Below are 12,194 nucleotides of genomic sequence, written 5' to 3'. Positions count from 1 at the left end.
CATGCAGAATCCCTCCCCAAACCACATCAGCTAGCCTAGTGACAGTTTACCTCTTCCTGTAATGGCCTATTTCTAGGACAATGTACCACAGATATTTAAAACTAGCAGACCTCTTCAGTATTCCTGGAGACTCATCCACCATCATTAAATAAACACAAACCTGCTGCTACTCATTCTAGAACATTTTACCAAGTTACCCACACAAGAAGCAGCAGCATTGCAATCCAAGCTTGCAATTCATCTGTCTTGTAAACGTGAGTTTAGGGTTCATGATTGAAATCATTCTTTTTCTTTCACGTCACAGTCACACTATTCTCTTGTTCTGGTTTTCAGCTCTCTGGAGGAGGGCTGACTGAATCTTTAAGATTCTCCTGCACAGTTTCCCCGACACTAAATTTCATGTCCGACATGTATGCAGCCTCTAATTCAGGCCATCTCAAACTCATCATAAGTTTGGTGAAAATCTGTTCAACTGTTTTAAATATTCAGTAACAGAACCGCAGAAACTTCACCACACACAAACATCTCTCTCTCTCTCTATATATATATATATATATATATATATATATATATCCGTGTATGAATATGGACTCATTTTTCAATGAAGTCCAGTTGAAAGAGTTTACTACTCCCGTCTTTCAGAATGATTTTAATAAGTTTAAAAATGGATCCCTTTTCAATCATTTTTATGTATCTAAAGAGTCAAGACTGTTTGACACTTTGCCACAAGCTCCAATTTTCTGTCATGGTGTTGAAATGGCAAGGGTTCAAATTTTAATAAAGCGTCATTGTGATGGAATGGGACTTTATTTCCAAAGAAAGGGAACAGTGAAGTTGCTCAGTCGCATCTGATTATTTATGACCCCATGGACTGTAGCCTACCAGATTCCTCCATCCATGGAATTTTCCAGGCTAGAGTACTGGAGTGGGTTGCCACTTCCTTCTCCAGGAGATCTTCCCGACCCAGGGATAGAACCCAGGTCTCCCGCATTACAGGCAGATGCTTTACTGTCTGAGCCACCAGGGAAGCCCAAAGAAAAGGAAGCGGAGGGAGTAATGAAGTTGCAAGCAAAGCAATCTTCTACTTAATTTGATTTATAACTAATAAAGCGTATGAAGAGATCAAGTCTGTCATATACTTTTTGGGGAGCAGGGAGAGAGATGATAATGGGGAAATAGCAAAGCCTGTTAGACTTTAATAAGATTCTTCCCTCTACTGTTATGCAGGATGAATCAATGAGATACATCTCTGAGAGCTGCCCTGGCGTTCTGTATCTCAATCTATCTAACACAGTTATCACCAACAGGACAATGAGACTCCTGCCAAGGTAATGCTTGTGTTACCTGTATCACCCTGAAAATAGTTATGCTCCTTTGGGCCCTGATTTGCTGTAGTATCACCCGAAGGCAGTGCTCCTTTCACTAACACCCCCCGCCTGTGGCACCCCTATCCTGGTAACAGGAGACTGCTTTCAAGTTCCACTGCCTTCAAGTGCTGCTGCTCTCCCTTCTTGGGGGGTATCCATTGAGATGAATACCCACTTCAGTGGGCATCCACTGAAATTATCAGTTATAATTAACTGATCCTTTGCTTTGACTGCTGGTTTGGTGTCACTCTTGTAGCAGTTTGCCCAGTAGCTTGAGTTAAGCTCTGCCTGTCTCCTTCTGATGGTCCTCATTCTTGGACTTTGAAGCCTGGCCCCTCAATTCTAGTCCAGTGTTCAGACTTCTCTACAACAGAAAGCCAATATCCTGCTTCCTCAGACTGAACTCTGCAGTGCCAGGTTCCCTACTGCCGTGTTCTGGTTACCTGCTAGGGCCCCCGCATCACCTCCAGGAAATCTAATATTTGCTGGTTTTTTTGACCTATGGACTGTTGACAAGCTAGCACTTCTTTGGAGGAGAAGGCATGGAAGAATACATTACTAAGAGTTGACAGGATATTCAACTTTATCCAAAATTTACATCATTCAATTATTCCTCATTTTCACCAAGGAAAAACTAATTAGGAAAGCATATATACTCATATTGGGAGAGATTCAAAACATTTTTCAAACTCCTATGAAGGAGTGAATAATTTTTGAGAATGTAACTATTTTTAGATCTTTTTAAAAATGACAATGAGGCATTTCACTTCAGTTCAGTTCAGTCGCTCAGTCGTGTCCGACCCTTTGCGACCCCATGAATCACAGCACGCCAGGCCTCCCTGTCCATCACCATCTTCCAGAGTTCACTCAGATTCACATCCATCGAGTCAGTGATGCCATCCAGCCATCTCATCCTCCGTCATCACCTTCTCCTCCTGCCCCCAATCCCTCCTAGCATCAGAGTCTTTTCCAATGAGTCAGCTCTTCGCATGAGGTGGCCAAAGTACTGGAGCTTCAGCTTTAGCATCATTCCTTCCAAAGAAATCCCAGGGTTGATCTCCTTCAGAATGGACTGGTTGGGTCTCCTTGCAGTCCAAGGGACTCTCAAGAGTCTTCTCCAACACCACAGTTCAAAATCATCAATTCTTCGGTGCTCAGCCTTCTTCACAGTCCAACTCTCACATCCATACATGACCACTGGAAAAACCATAGCCTTGACTAGACGGACCTTAGTTGGCAAAGTAATGTTTCTGCTTTTCAATATGCTATCTAGGTTGGTCATAATTTTTCTTCCAAGGAGTAAGCGTCTTTTAATTTCATGGCCGCAGTCACCATCTGCAGTGATTTTGGAGCCCCCCAAAATAAAGTCTGACACTGTTTCCACTGTTTGCACATCTATTTCCCATGAAGCGATGGGACCAGATGCCATGATCTTCGTTTTCTGAATGTTGAGCTTTAAGCCAACTTTTTCACTCTCCACTTTCACTTTCATTGAGAAGCTTTTTAGCTCCTCTTCACTTTCTGCCATAAGGGTGGTGTCATCTGCATATCTGAGGTTACTGATATTTCTCCCAGCAATCTTGATTCCAGCTTGTGTTTCTTCCAGCCCAGCATTTCTCATGATGTACTCTGCATATAAGTTAAATAAGCAGGGTGACAATATACAGCCTTGATGGACTCCTTTTCCTATTTGGAACCAGTCTGTTGTTCCATGTCCAGTTCTAACTGTTGCTTCCTGACCTGCATACAGATTTCTCAAGAGGCAGGTCAGGTGGTCTGGTATTCCCATCTCTTTCAGAATTTCCCACAGTTTATTGTGATCCAGACAGCCAAAGGCTTTGGCATAGTCAATAAAGCAGAAATAGATGTTTTTCTGGAACTCTCTTGCTTTTTTGATGATCCAGCTGATGTTGGCAATTTGATCTCTGGTTCCTCTGCCTTTTCTAAAACCAGCTTGAACATCAGGAAGTTCACGGTTCACGTATTGCTGAAGCCTGGCTTGGAGAATTTTGAGCATTACTTTACTAGCACGTGAGATGAGTGCAATTGTGTGGTAGTTTGAGCATTCTTTGGCATTGCCTTTCTTTGGGATTGGAATGAAAACTGACCTTTTTAGGGATGCTTAAACAGAAAATTCTAGGTGGTACTCTTCCTTATTTTTCCTCTTCAACCATTTTCTGGAAATGTGCAAGCCTAGGAAAAGGGTGGTGACATATTTGTTTATCTCAGTAATTGACTTGCCACGTTCTATTTGGTCAAATCTATCAAATTTTTCCTTTGAAATTTCTTGTGAGTCTTTTAAAAATAGAGAGTTTTCCTCCTTCCAGGCATTTGATACACATTTTTTTCTTCTATGATTTGTTTTAAAATTTATAATCAAGCTAGAATTTATTCTGTAGATAAATGAAACAACAATCTAACAGGCTCAACCCATGTGGCCCAAAGTGTGTTCATGTGCAGTCCATGAGCTCAGAATATTTATTTTTCACATCAAGAATTGTCAAACTCCTGGGGATAGCAGGGCGGAGCAGGGGAGGGGGAGAGAGAAATTAAGAGTATGGGATTAGCATATACATACTACTGTATATAAAATAGATAAACAACAAGGACCTACTGTATAGCACAGGGAACTATATTCAATATCTTATAATAACCTATAATGGAAAAAATCTGAAAAAGAATATATTATATACATATGCGTGTGTGTATATATATATATGTATACATGTATGTATCGCTGAATCACTTTGCCGTACACTGGGATTTAACACAACATTATAAATTAACTATACTTCAGTGATTAAAAAAAAAAGAGTTGTTAAACAACTAGCCAATTATTGCAGCATCATATACTGAATAAAACTTTTCTCAATTGATGCATGATATCTCCTTATATATCTAGAGGCTTCCCTGGTGGCTCCTTGGTAAAGCGTCTGCCTGCAATGCGGGAGACCCGGGCTCAATTCCTGGGTCGGGAAGATCCCCTGGAGAAGGAAATGGCAATCCACTCCAGTACTATTGCCTGGAAAATCCCATGGACAGAGGAGCCAGGAAGGCTGCAGTCCATGGGGTCGCAAAGAGTCGGACACGACTGAGCAACTTCACTTTCACTTTACTAAAAACTCATCACCTTCTAATGTTTTTGTACACATTACTATTATCTATGTTCTTGAAGTGATTTATGTCTATTGATTTTGTATGGTGAAAATACTATAAAATAGTGTGCTCTGTGCATCTCTTCCCAACTGCATTATCAGTGATCTCTCATTAATAGCTTGAAATCAGCCAAAATGGCAAGGAAAATGGCAAATAATACAAAATTAGGGCCTAGTTTATTTTTCTGTTGATTGTTTAGACTGGAGAAAACAATATAGGTGATTAAAAGTGCGTCATGTCTACAAACTATAGAATGGGAGAAAAGATTTGCAAATGATGCCACTGACAGGGCCTAGTTTCCAAAATATACAGACAGCTCAACTCAACAACAAAAAATCAAAGAACCCAACTGAAAAATTGGCAGAAGACCTAAATAGACATTTCTCTAAGGAAGAGATACAAATGGCAAATAGGCACAAGAAAAGCTGCTCAACATTGCTAATTATTAGACAAATGCAAATCAAAATGACAGTGAGGTGCCACCTCACTCACATGTGTCAGAATGGCCATCATTAAAAAGTCTACAAATAACAAATGCTGGATAGGGTGTGGAGAAAAAGGTATTCTCTTACACTCTTGGTGAGAATACAAGTTGGTGCAGCCACCGTGGGAAAAAATACGGGGGTTCCTCAGAAAACTAAAAATAGAATTACCATACGATCCATTCCTGGGCATATATTCAGACAAAACTATAATTCAAAATGATGTATGTATCCCTATATTCATAGCAGCACTATTCACAATAGCCAAGACAATGGAAACAACTGGAATGTCTGTTGACAGAAGAAGGGATGAAGATATGGTAGATACATACATGATAGAAAATCATAAAAAAGAATGAAATAATGCCATTTGCAGCAACATGGATGAGCTAGAAATTGTCATACTAAATGAAGTAAGTCAGAAAGAGAAAAGCAAATACCATATGATATCATGTATGTGTGGAATCTAAAATATGACACCAACGAACTTACTTATGAAACAGAAACAGAATCATGGACATAGAACAGACGTGCTTGCCAAGAAGGAGGGAGTTAGGGGGAGGAATGGAGTGAAAGGTTGGGGTTAGCAGAAGTCAAGTGTTTATACGTACAGTCGATAAACAGCAAGGTCCTACTGTGTAGCACAGAGAACTATATTCAAATCCAATGACAAATCATAATGGAAAAGAATATTAAAAAGAATGTATGGAAATATATGTATAACTGAATCACTTTACTGTATAGCAGAAATTAACACAGTAAGTCACAGTAAGTCAACTATACTTCCACAAAAAATACTGCAAAAAGGCATGTCATATTTGTAGCTGCAACATTGTGAATAGCACAAAAAAGTGTAGCAAGTATCTTTTCAGTACTTGAAAACTGTTATCCGATTGAGCAAAGAAGTCACATCATTGATGACTGAGTGAAATCTGGACACACATTTTTCTTCACTTTTGTCTTACCCATTAAAATAAATAAATATACTCGTATTGGAATTATACTCATTCCTCAATTTTTCAAATTTTACTTCTATTTTTTGGTAAAAATAAATATAGCAGACTGACCAATTTTATTTTTCCTTTGAGTACACACAGGAGAAGACAAAAGTACCACCTATATTATGAGTTTGGCAAAAGTCAATGAATGAAAGCATTGTTTAAGAATCAACTGGTTATACGAAATCAGTAATAGACAGTACTGCGTATGTTACTATTTGTAATTTGTGGGCTATTCATCTTTTATATCTGTAAAATAGTTGATGTAAAATAGTAAGATGTATAATTTTAGAGCAAACATATATACATATGCATACATGTTTTTGAAGAGCCAGTCGTTAGATATTTACCAGTATGCCAATAATGAAAGATAAAATAAATTAGAAACTAAGTCATATTTTTACAATATTTAGTCTCCCTATCAGGAACATTTTGTTGTTCAGTCGTTTAGTCGTGTCCAACTTTTTGCAACCCCATGGGCTGGAGTCCACTAGGTCCCACTGTCCCTTGGATTTCCCAGGCAAGAATACTGAAGTGGGTTGCCACTTCCTCCTCCAGGGGAATCTTCCGGCCCAGGGATTGAACCTGCCTCTCCTGCTGTGGCAGGCAGACTCTTTACCAAGGAGCCAACAGGGAAGCCCATCAGGAACATAGTATACTTCAAAAAAATATCTTTTTGCAAACGCTCTTACATGTTTCAAAATTTTGTTTTATTCATACAGATAGTCTTTGTGGTGTCTTTTTAATTGCCATTGTGCATGGTATCCTTTCTGAATGTGATTCCTCATTATATTTTCTAATGAGGAAATATATTTTCAAACATATTTTCAATATATTTCTAATGAATACTTTTGGATTTGGATATGATGAACATGTATCTTTTTAAACTTTTCATTTGTATGATTTAATTGACTTCTTTTCTTCTAAAATAAGAAAGCAGAGGTATGAAATTACTTTTAAAGAACTTTGGCAAAGCTTGTATGATTTGATGAAGTATTGTTCTCCTTTTCTGAACAAACTGTTGTATATTTGCTTACCTCTTTGACCCAATAATTATTTAGAAGAGAATTTTGTTTTTAATTCTAGTTTCATATACTGCGGTCAAGAAATGTGGACAGAATTATTCCTACTTTTTGAAATTTATGGAGATTTCTTGGTGGACTACTTAATATAATCAATTTCAATAAATCATCCATGAATGTTTAAAACAAGAGAGTTTCTTTCAGAGAACAAAATTTCTATGTATATATGCACATGCATGTATAAATTCTTAATGTCATAGTGATATAGTAGTTGCCTATTATAATGAAGTTTTTATTTTTATGTTATTTAATGTAAATAACATAAATTTTGTTATTTAACATAAGGATTAATAAGTAGCATGTTTGTACATACAATCTATCTATAAACTGTAGCACTTGTTTACATAAAATTTTATTTTTCTATCCTGGTTGATGTTTCTTTATCTTAAGTTCTTTTAAAATGCTGCTTACACAGTCACCTTTGTTTTCTTTCGCTTGTGGCTTTGCGAAATAACTTTATGTATACCCATAATTTTTAACCTTTGTGTTGCTATATTTTAGGTTTATCTTTCACATGTAGCACATAGCTAACTTCTATTTAAAAAAATTTCAATCTCTTTGCCTTTTTAAGAAGTGGTTTAAAAGATTAATATTTCTTGTCAAAACTGAGTATATGGTCTTATTTTTATCATCTTGCTTTATGTTTTTTATTTATTTTTATGTTACTGTATTGTACTTATCTTTTCTGCTTTTTGTTATAAAATGTGTTATATCTATAATCTGAATGCATTTAGATAAATGCATATTCTGTTGTGTATTCTAACTAGTGGCTATTTCTATGTTTTTTAAAAACATGCTTTATCATGCATTTCTCTAATTATCAAAGTCACAATGAAACACTAACTTTGCTCCCCCTGTGTTTGACAAGAGATCTAATACATTCTAATTCTCCCTTGAACTCGATGTCCCTCTACTTTGACTCACCTATATGTAAATACATACTAACTGTGATTTTTTATCATCTAACTTTCTTTTTAATATTGATTTTTGGTGTCTGTACTCAATATTGTAATCATATTTATCATTCAGTTCAGTTCAGTTCAGTTCAGTCGCTCAATCGTGTCGGACTCTTTGCGACCCCATGAATTGCAGCACACCAGGCCTCCCTGTCCATCACCAACTCCTGAAGTTCACTCAGATTCACGTCCATCGAGTCTGTGATGCCATCCAGCCATCTCACCCTCTGTCATCCCCTTCTCCTCCTACCCTCAAACCTCCCAGCATCAAAGTCTTTTCCAATGAGTCAACTCTTCGCATGAGGTGGCCAAAGTACTGGAGTTTCAGCTTTAGCATCATTCCTTCCAAAGAAATCCCAGGGCTGATCTCCTTCAGAATGGACTGGTTGGATCTCCTTGCAGTCCACGGGACTCTGAAGAGTCTTCTCCAACACCACAGTTCAAAAGCATCAATTCTTCAGCGCTCAGCCTTCTTCACAGTCCAACTCTCACATCCATACGTGACTACTGGAAAAACCATAGCCTTAAAACCCTACAAATGCTGCTCCATAATCTTCACTATTTCAAGTTAAAGAAAAGTCTAAAGCCAGCCTGATTTTTCTCTTCTTTTGTTGGTAATCTTTTTTTTTTTTCCTGCCAAGATGCTGGCAGGAAATTCCTTTTCTCTGAGAAATTAAAAACACTTTCCAAACTTGTGTTCTTTTAATTAATTTTTCCTGGGACATAGTAAATATTTCAGACATTAAAACTAATTTTCTCAGCTAAACCTCTTGGACATTAAAACTAATATTCTCAGCTAAAAAAGAGATAGTTTTCTCTTTACTTTTCTGTTACTGAAAGTCTTTATTCAAATTTCATCAAGTTTCCTACTCATGTTCTTTTATTTTTGCTCTAGGATCCAGTGTAAGCTTCCATACTACATTCAGCTGTCATTTCCCCTTAGTGCTCTCCAGTTTTTTCCAGTCCACAGTTGTTCCTTGTATCTCATGACCTTGACACTTAAGAATACTGTTTATTTATGACACTTGAAGAATACTGTTTATTTATTTTGTAAACAATCTCTCAATTTGGGTTAACTGATGGGCTTTTTTTTTTAATGTTTCAACCCTATTTGTTCATGTTTTATCTTAAGAATCCCCTTTCATTTTCAGGTCAGATTTTATTCCAGTCCTTTAAAGCTATCATCTTATCTCTCATCATTATTTTCTCAACAATACTGCATTCTCTGTACCAGTAGCTCTCAAAGTGTTTTCTGAGGACAGCAGTGTTCCAGTAAATGTTTAATAACTGGCTGAGGTAGGGGGTCAACGTATGTTTTGATTAGTAGGATTTACTGATTTCTGCGAGAGGGCATCAGAGGGCAGACACACTGAAACCATAATCACAGAAAACTAGTCAATCTAATCACATGGACCACAGCCTGGTCTAACTCAGTGAAACTAAGCCATGCCCTGTGGGGCCACCCAAGACGGGCAGGTCATGGTGGAGAGTTCTGACAGAATGTAGTCTACTGGAGAAGGGACTGGCAAACCACTTTAGTATTTTTGACTTGAGAACCCCATGAACATATTGAAAAGGCAAAATGATAGGATACTGAAAGAGGAACTCCCTAGGTCGGTAGGTGCCCAATATGCTACTGGAGATCAGTGGAGAAATAACTCCAGAAAGAATGAAGGGATGGAGCCAAAGCAAAAACAATACCCAGCTGTGGATGTGACTGGTGATAGAAGCAAGGTCTGATGCTGTAAAGAGCAATATTGCAAAGGAACCTGGAATGTTAGGTCCATGAATCAAGGCAAATTGAAAGTGGTCAAACAGGAGATGGCAAGAGTGAACATCAACATTCTAGGAATCAGCGAACTAAAATGGACTGGAATGGGTGAATTTAACTCAGGTGACCATTATATCTACTACTGCAGGCAGGAATCCCTTATAAGAAATGGAGTAGCCATCATGGTCAACAAGAGAGTCTGAAATGCAGTACTTGGATGCAATCTCAAAAACGACAGAATGATCTCTGTTCGTTTCCAAGGCAAACCATTCAATATCACAGTAATCCAAGTGTATGCCCCAACCAGTAACGCTGAAGAAGATGAAGTTGAATGGTTCTATGAAGACCTTTTAGAACTAAAACCCTAAAAGATGTTCTTTTCATTATAGGGGACTGGAATGCAAAAGTAGGAAGTCAAGAAACACCTGGAGTAACAGGCAAATTTGGCCTTGGAGTACAGAATGAAGCAGGGCAAAGATTAATAGAGTTTTGCCAAGAGAACGCACTGGCCATAGCAAACACCCTCTTCCAACAACACAAGAGAAGACTCTATACATGGACATCACCAGATGGTCAACAATGAAATCAGATTGATTATATTCTTTGCAGCCAAAGATGGAGAAGCTCTATGCAGTCAGCAAAAACAAGACCGGGAGCTGACTGTGGCTCAGATCATGAGCTCCTTATTGCCAAATTCAGACTTAAATTAAAGAAAGTAGGGAAAACCACCAGATCATTCAGGTATGACCTAAATCAAATCCCTTATGATTATACAGTGGAAGTGAGAAATAGATTTAAGGGACTAGATCTGATAGATAGAGTGCCTGATGAACTATGGATGGAGGTTTGTGACACTGTACAGGAGACAGGGATCAAGACCATCCCCATGGAAAAGAAATGCAAAAAAGCAAAATGGCTGTCTGGGGAGGTCTTACAAATAGCTATGAAAGCAGAGAAGTGAAAAGCAAAGGAGAAAAGGAAAGATATAAGCATCTGAATGCAGAGTTCCAAAGAATAGCAAGAAGAGGTAAGAAAGCCTTCCTCAGCAACCAATGCAAAGAAATAGAGGGAAAACAACAGAATGGGAAAGACTAGAGATCTCTTCAAGAAAACTAGAGATACCAAGGGAAGGTTTCATGCAAAGATGGGCTCAATAAAAAACAGAAATGGCATGGACCTAACAGAAGCAGAAGATATTAAGAAGAGGTGGCAAGAATATACAGAAGAACTGTACAAAAAAGATCTCCACAACCAAGATAATCACGATGGTGTGATCACTCACTTAGAGCCAGATATCCTGGAATGTGAAGTCAAGTGGGCCTTAGAAAGCATCACTACGAACCAAGTTAGTGAAGGTGATGGAATTCCAGTTGAGCTATTTCAAATCCTGAAAGATGATGTGGTGAAAGTGCTGCACTCAATATGCCAGCAAATTTGGAAAACTCAGCAGTGGCCACAGGACTGGAAAAGGTCAGTTTTCATTCCAATCCCAAAGAAAGGCAATGCCAAAGAATGCTCAAACTACTGCACAATTGCACTCATCTCAAATCTAGTAAAGTAATGCTCAAAATTCTCCAAGCCAGGCTTCAGCAATACGTGAACCGCGAACTCCCTGATGTTCAAGCTGGTTTTAGAAAAGGCAGAGGAACCAGAGATCAAATTGCCAACATCCGCTGGATCATCAGAAAAGCAAGAGAGTTCCAGAAAAATATCTATTTCTGCTTTATTGACTATGCCAAAGCCTTTGGCTGCGTGGATCACAATAAACTGTGGGAACTTCTGAAAGAGATGGGAATATCAGAGCACCTGACCTGCCTCTTGAGAAACCTATATGCAGGCCAGGAAGCAACAGTCAGAACTGGACATGGAACAACAGACTGGTTCCAAATAGGAAAAGGAGTCCATCAAGGCTGTATATTGCCACCCTGCTTATTTAACTTATATGCAGAGTACATCATGAGAAACTCTGGGCTGGAAGAATCACAAGCTGGAATCAACATTGCTGGGAGAAATATCAATAACCTCAGATATGCAGATGACACCACCCTTATGGCAGAAAGTGAAGAGGAACTCAAAAGCCTCTTGATGAAAGTGAAAGAGGAGAGTGAAAAAGTTGGCTTAAAGCTCAACATTCAGAAAACGAAGATCATGGCATCTGGTCCCATCACTTCATGGGAAATAGATGGGGAAACAGTGTCAGACTTTATTTTTGGCGCCTCCAAAATCACTGCAGATGGTGACTGCAGTCATGAAATTAAAAGACGCTTACTCCTTGGAAGGAAAGTTATGACCAACCTAGATAGTATATTCAAAAGCAGAGACATTACTTTGCCGACTAAGGTCCGTCTAGTCAAGGCTATGGCTTTTCAAGGAGTCATGTAT

At 38.4% G+C, this 12,194-nt stretch overlaps 2 protein-coding genes across 2 annotated transcripts in view; one reads left to right on the top strand and one right to left on the bottom strand.

Annotated features, from left to right (window-relative positions):
• FBXL13 (F-box and leucine rich repeat protein 13) overlaps positions 1–12,194 on the top strand; it is a 221,646-nt gene that overhangs the window by 112,158 nt on the left and 97,294 nt on the right. The window contains exon 11 of the mRNA XM_069587823.1: positions 1,228–1,328. Within this exon, the coding sequence (XP_069443924.1) occupies positions 1,228–1,328 (101 nt within the window). The remainder of the gene's footprint in view (positions 1–1,227; positions 1,329–12,194) is intronic.
• The window catches only part of LRRC17 (leucine rich repeat containing 17), a 43,665-nt gene that overhangs the window by 22,179 nt on the left and 9,292 nt on the right, over positions 1–12,194 (bottom strand). The gene's annotated exons all lie outside the window — the stretch shown is intronic.

The sequence above is a fragment of the Ovis canadensis genome, chromosome 4 (genome assembly GCF_042477335.2).
Source record: "Ovis canadensis isolate MfBH-ARS-UI-01 breed Bighorn chromosome 4, ARS-UI_OviCan_v2, whole genome shotgun sequence".
Classification (NCBI taxonomy): Eukaryota; Metazoa; Chordata; class Mammalia; order Artiodactyla; family Bovidae; genus Ovis; species Ovis canadensis.
Note: the sequence above shows the minus strand (reverse complement) of the source record. Positions and strands in the feature narration are given on the sequence as shown.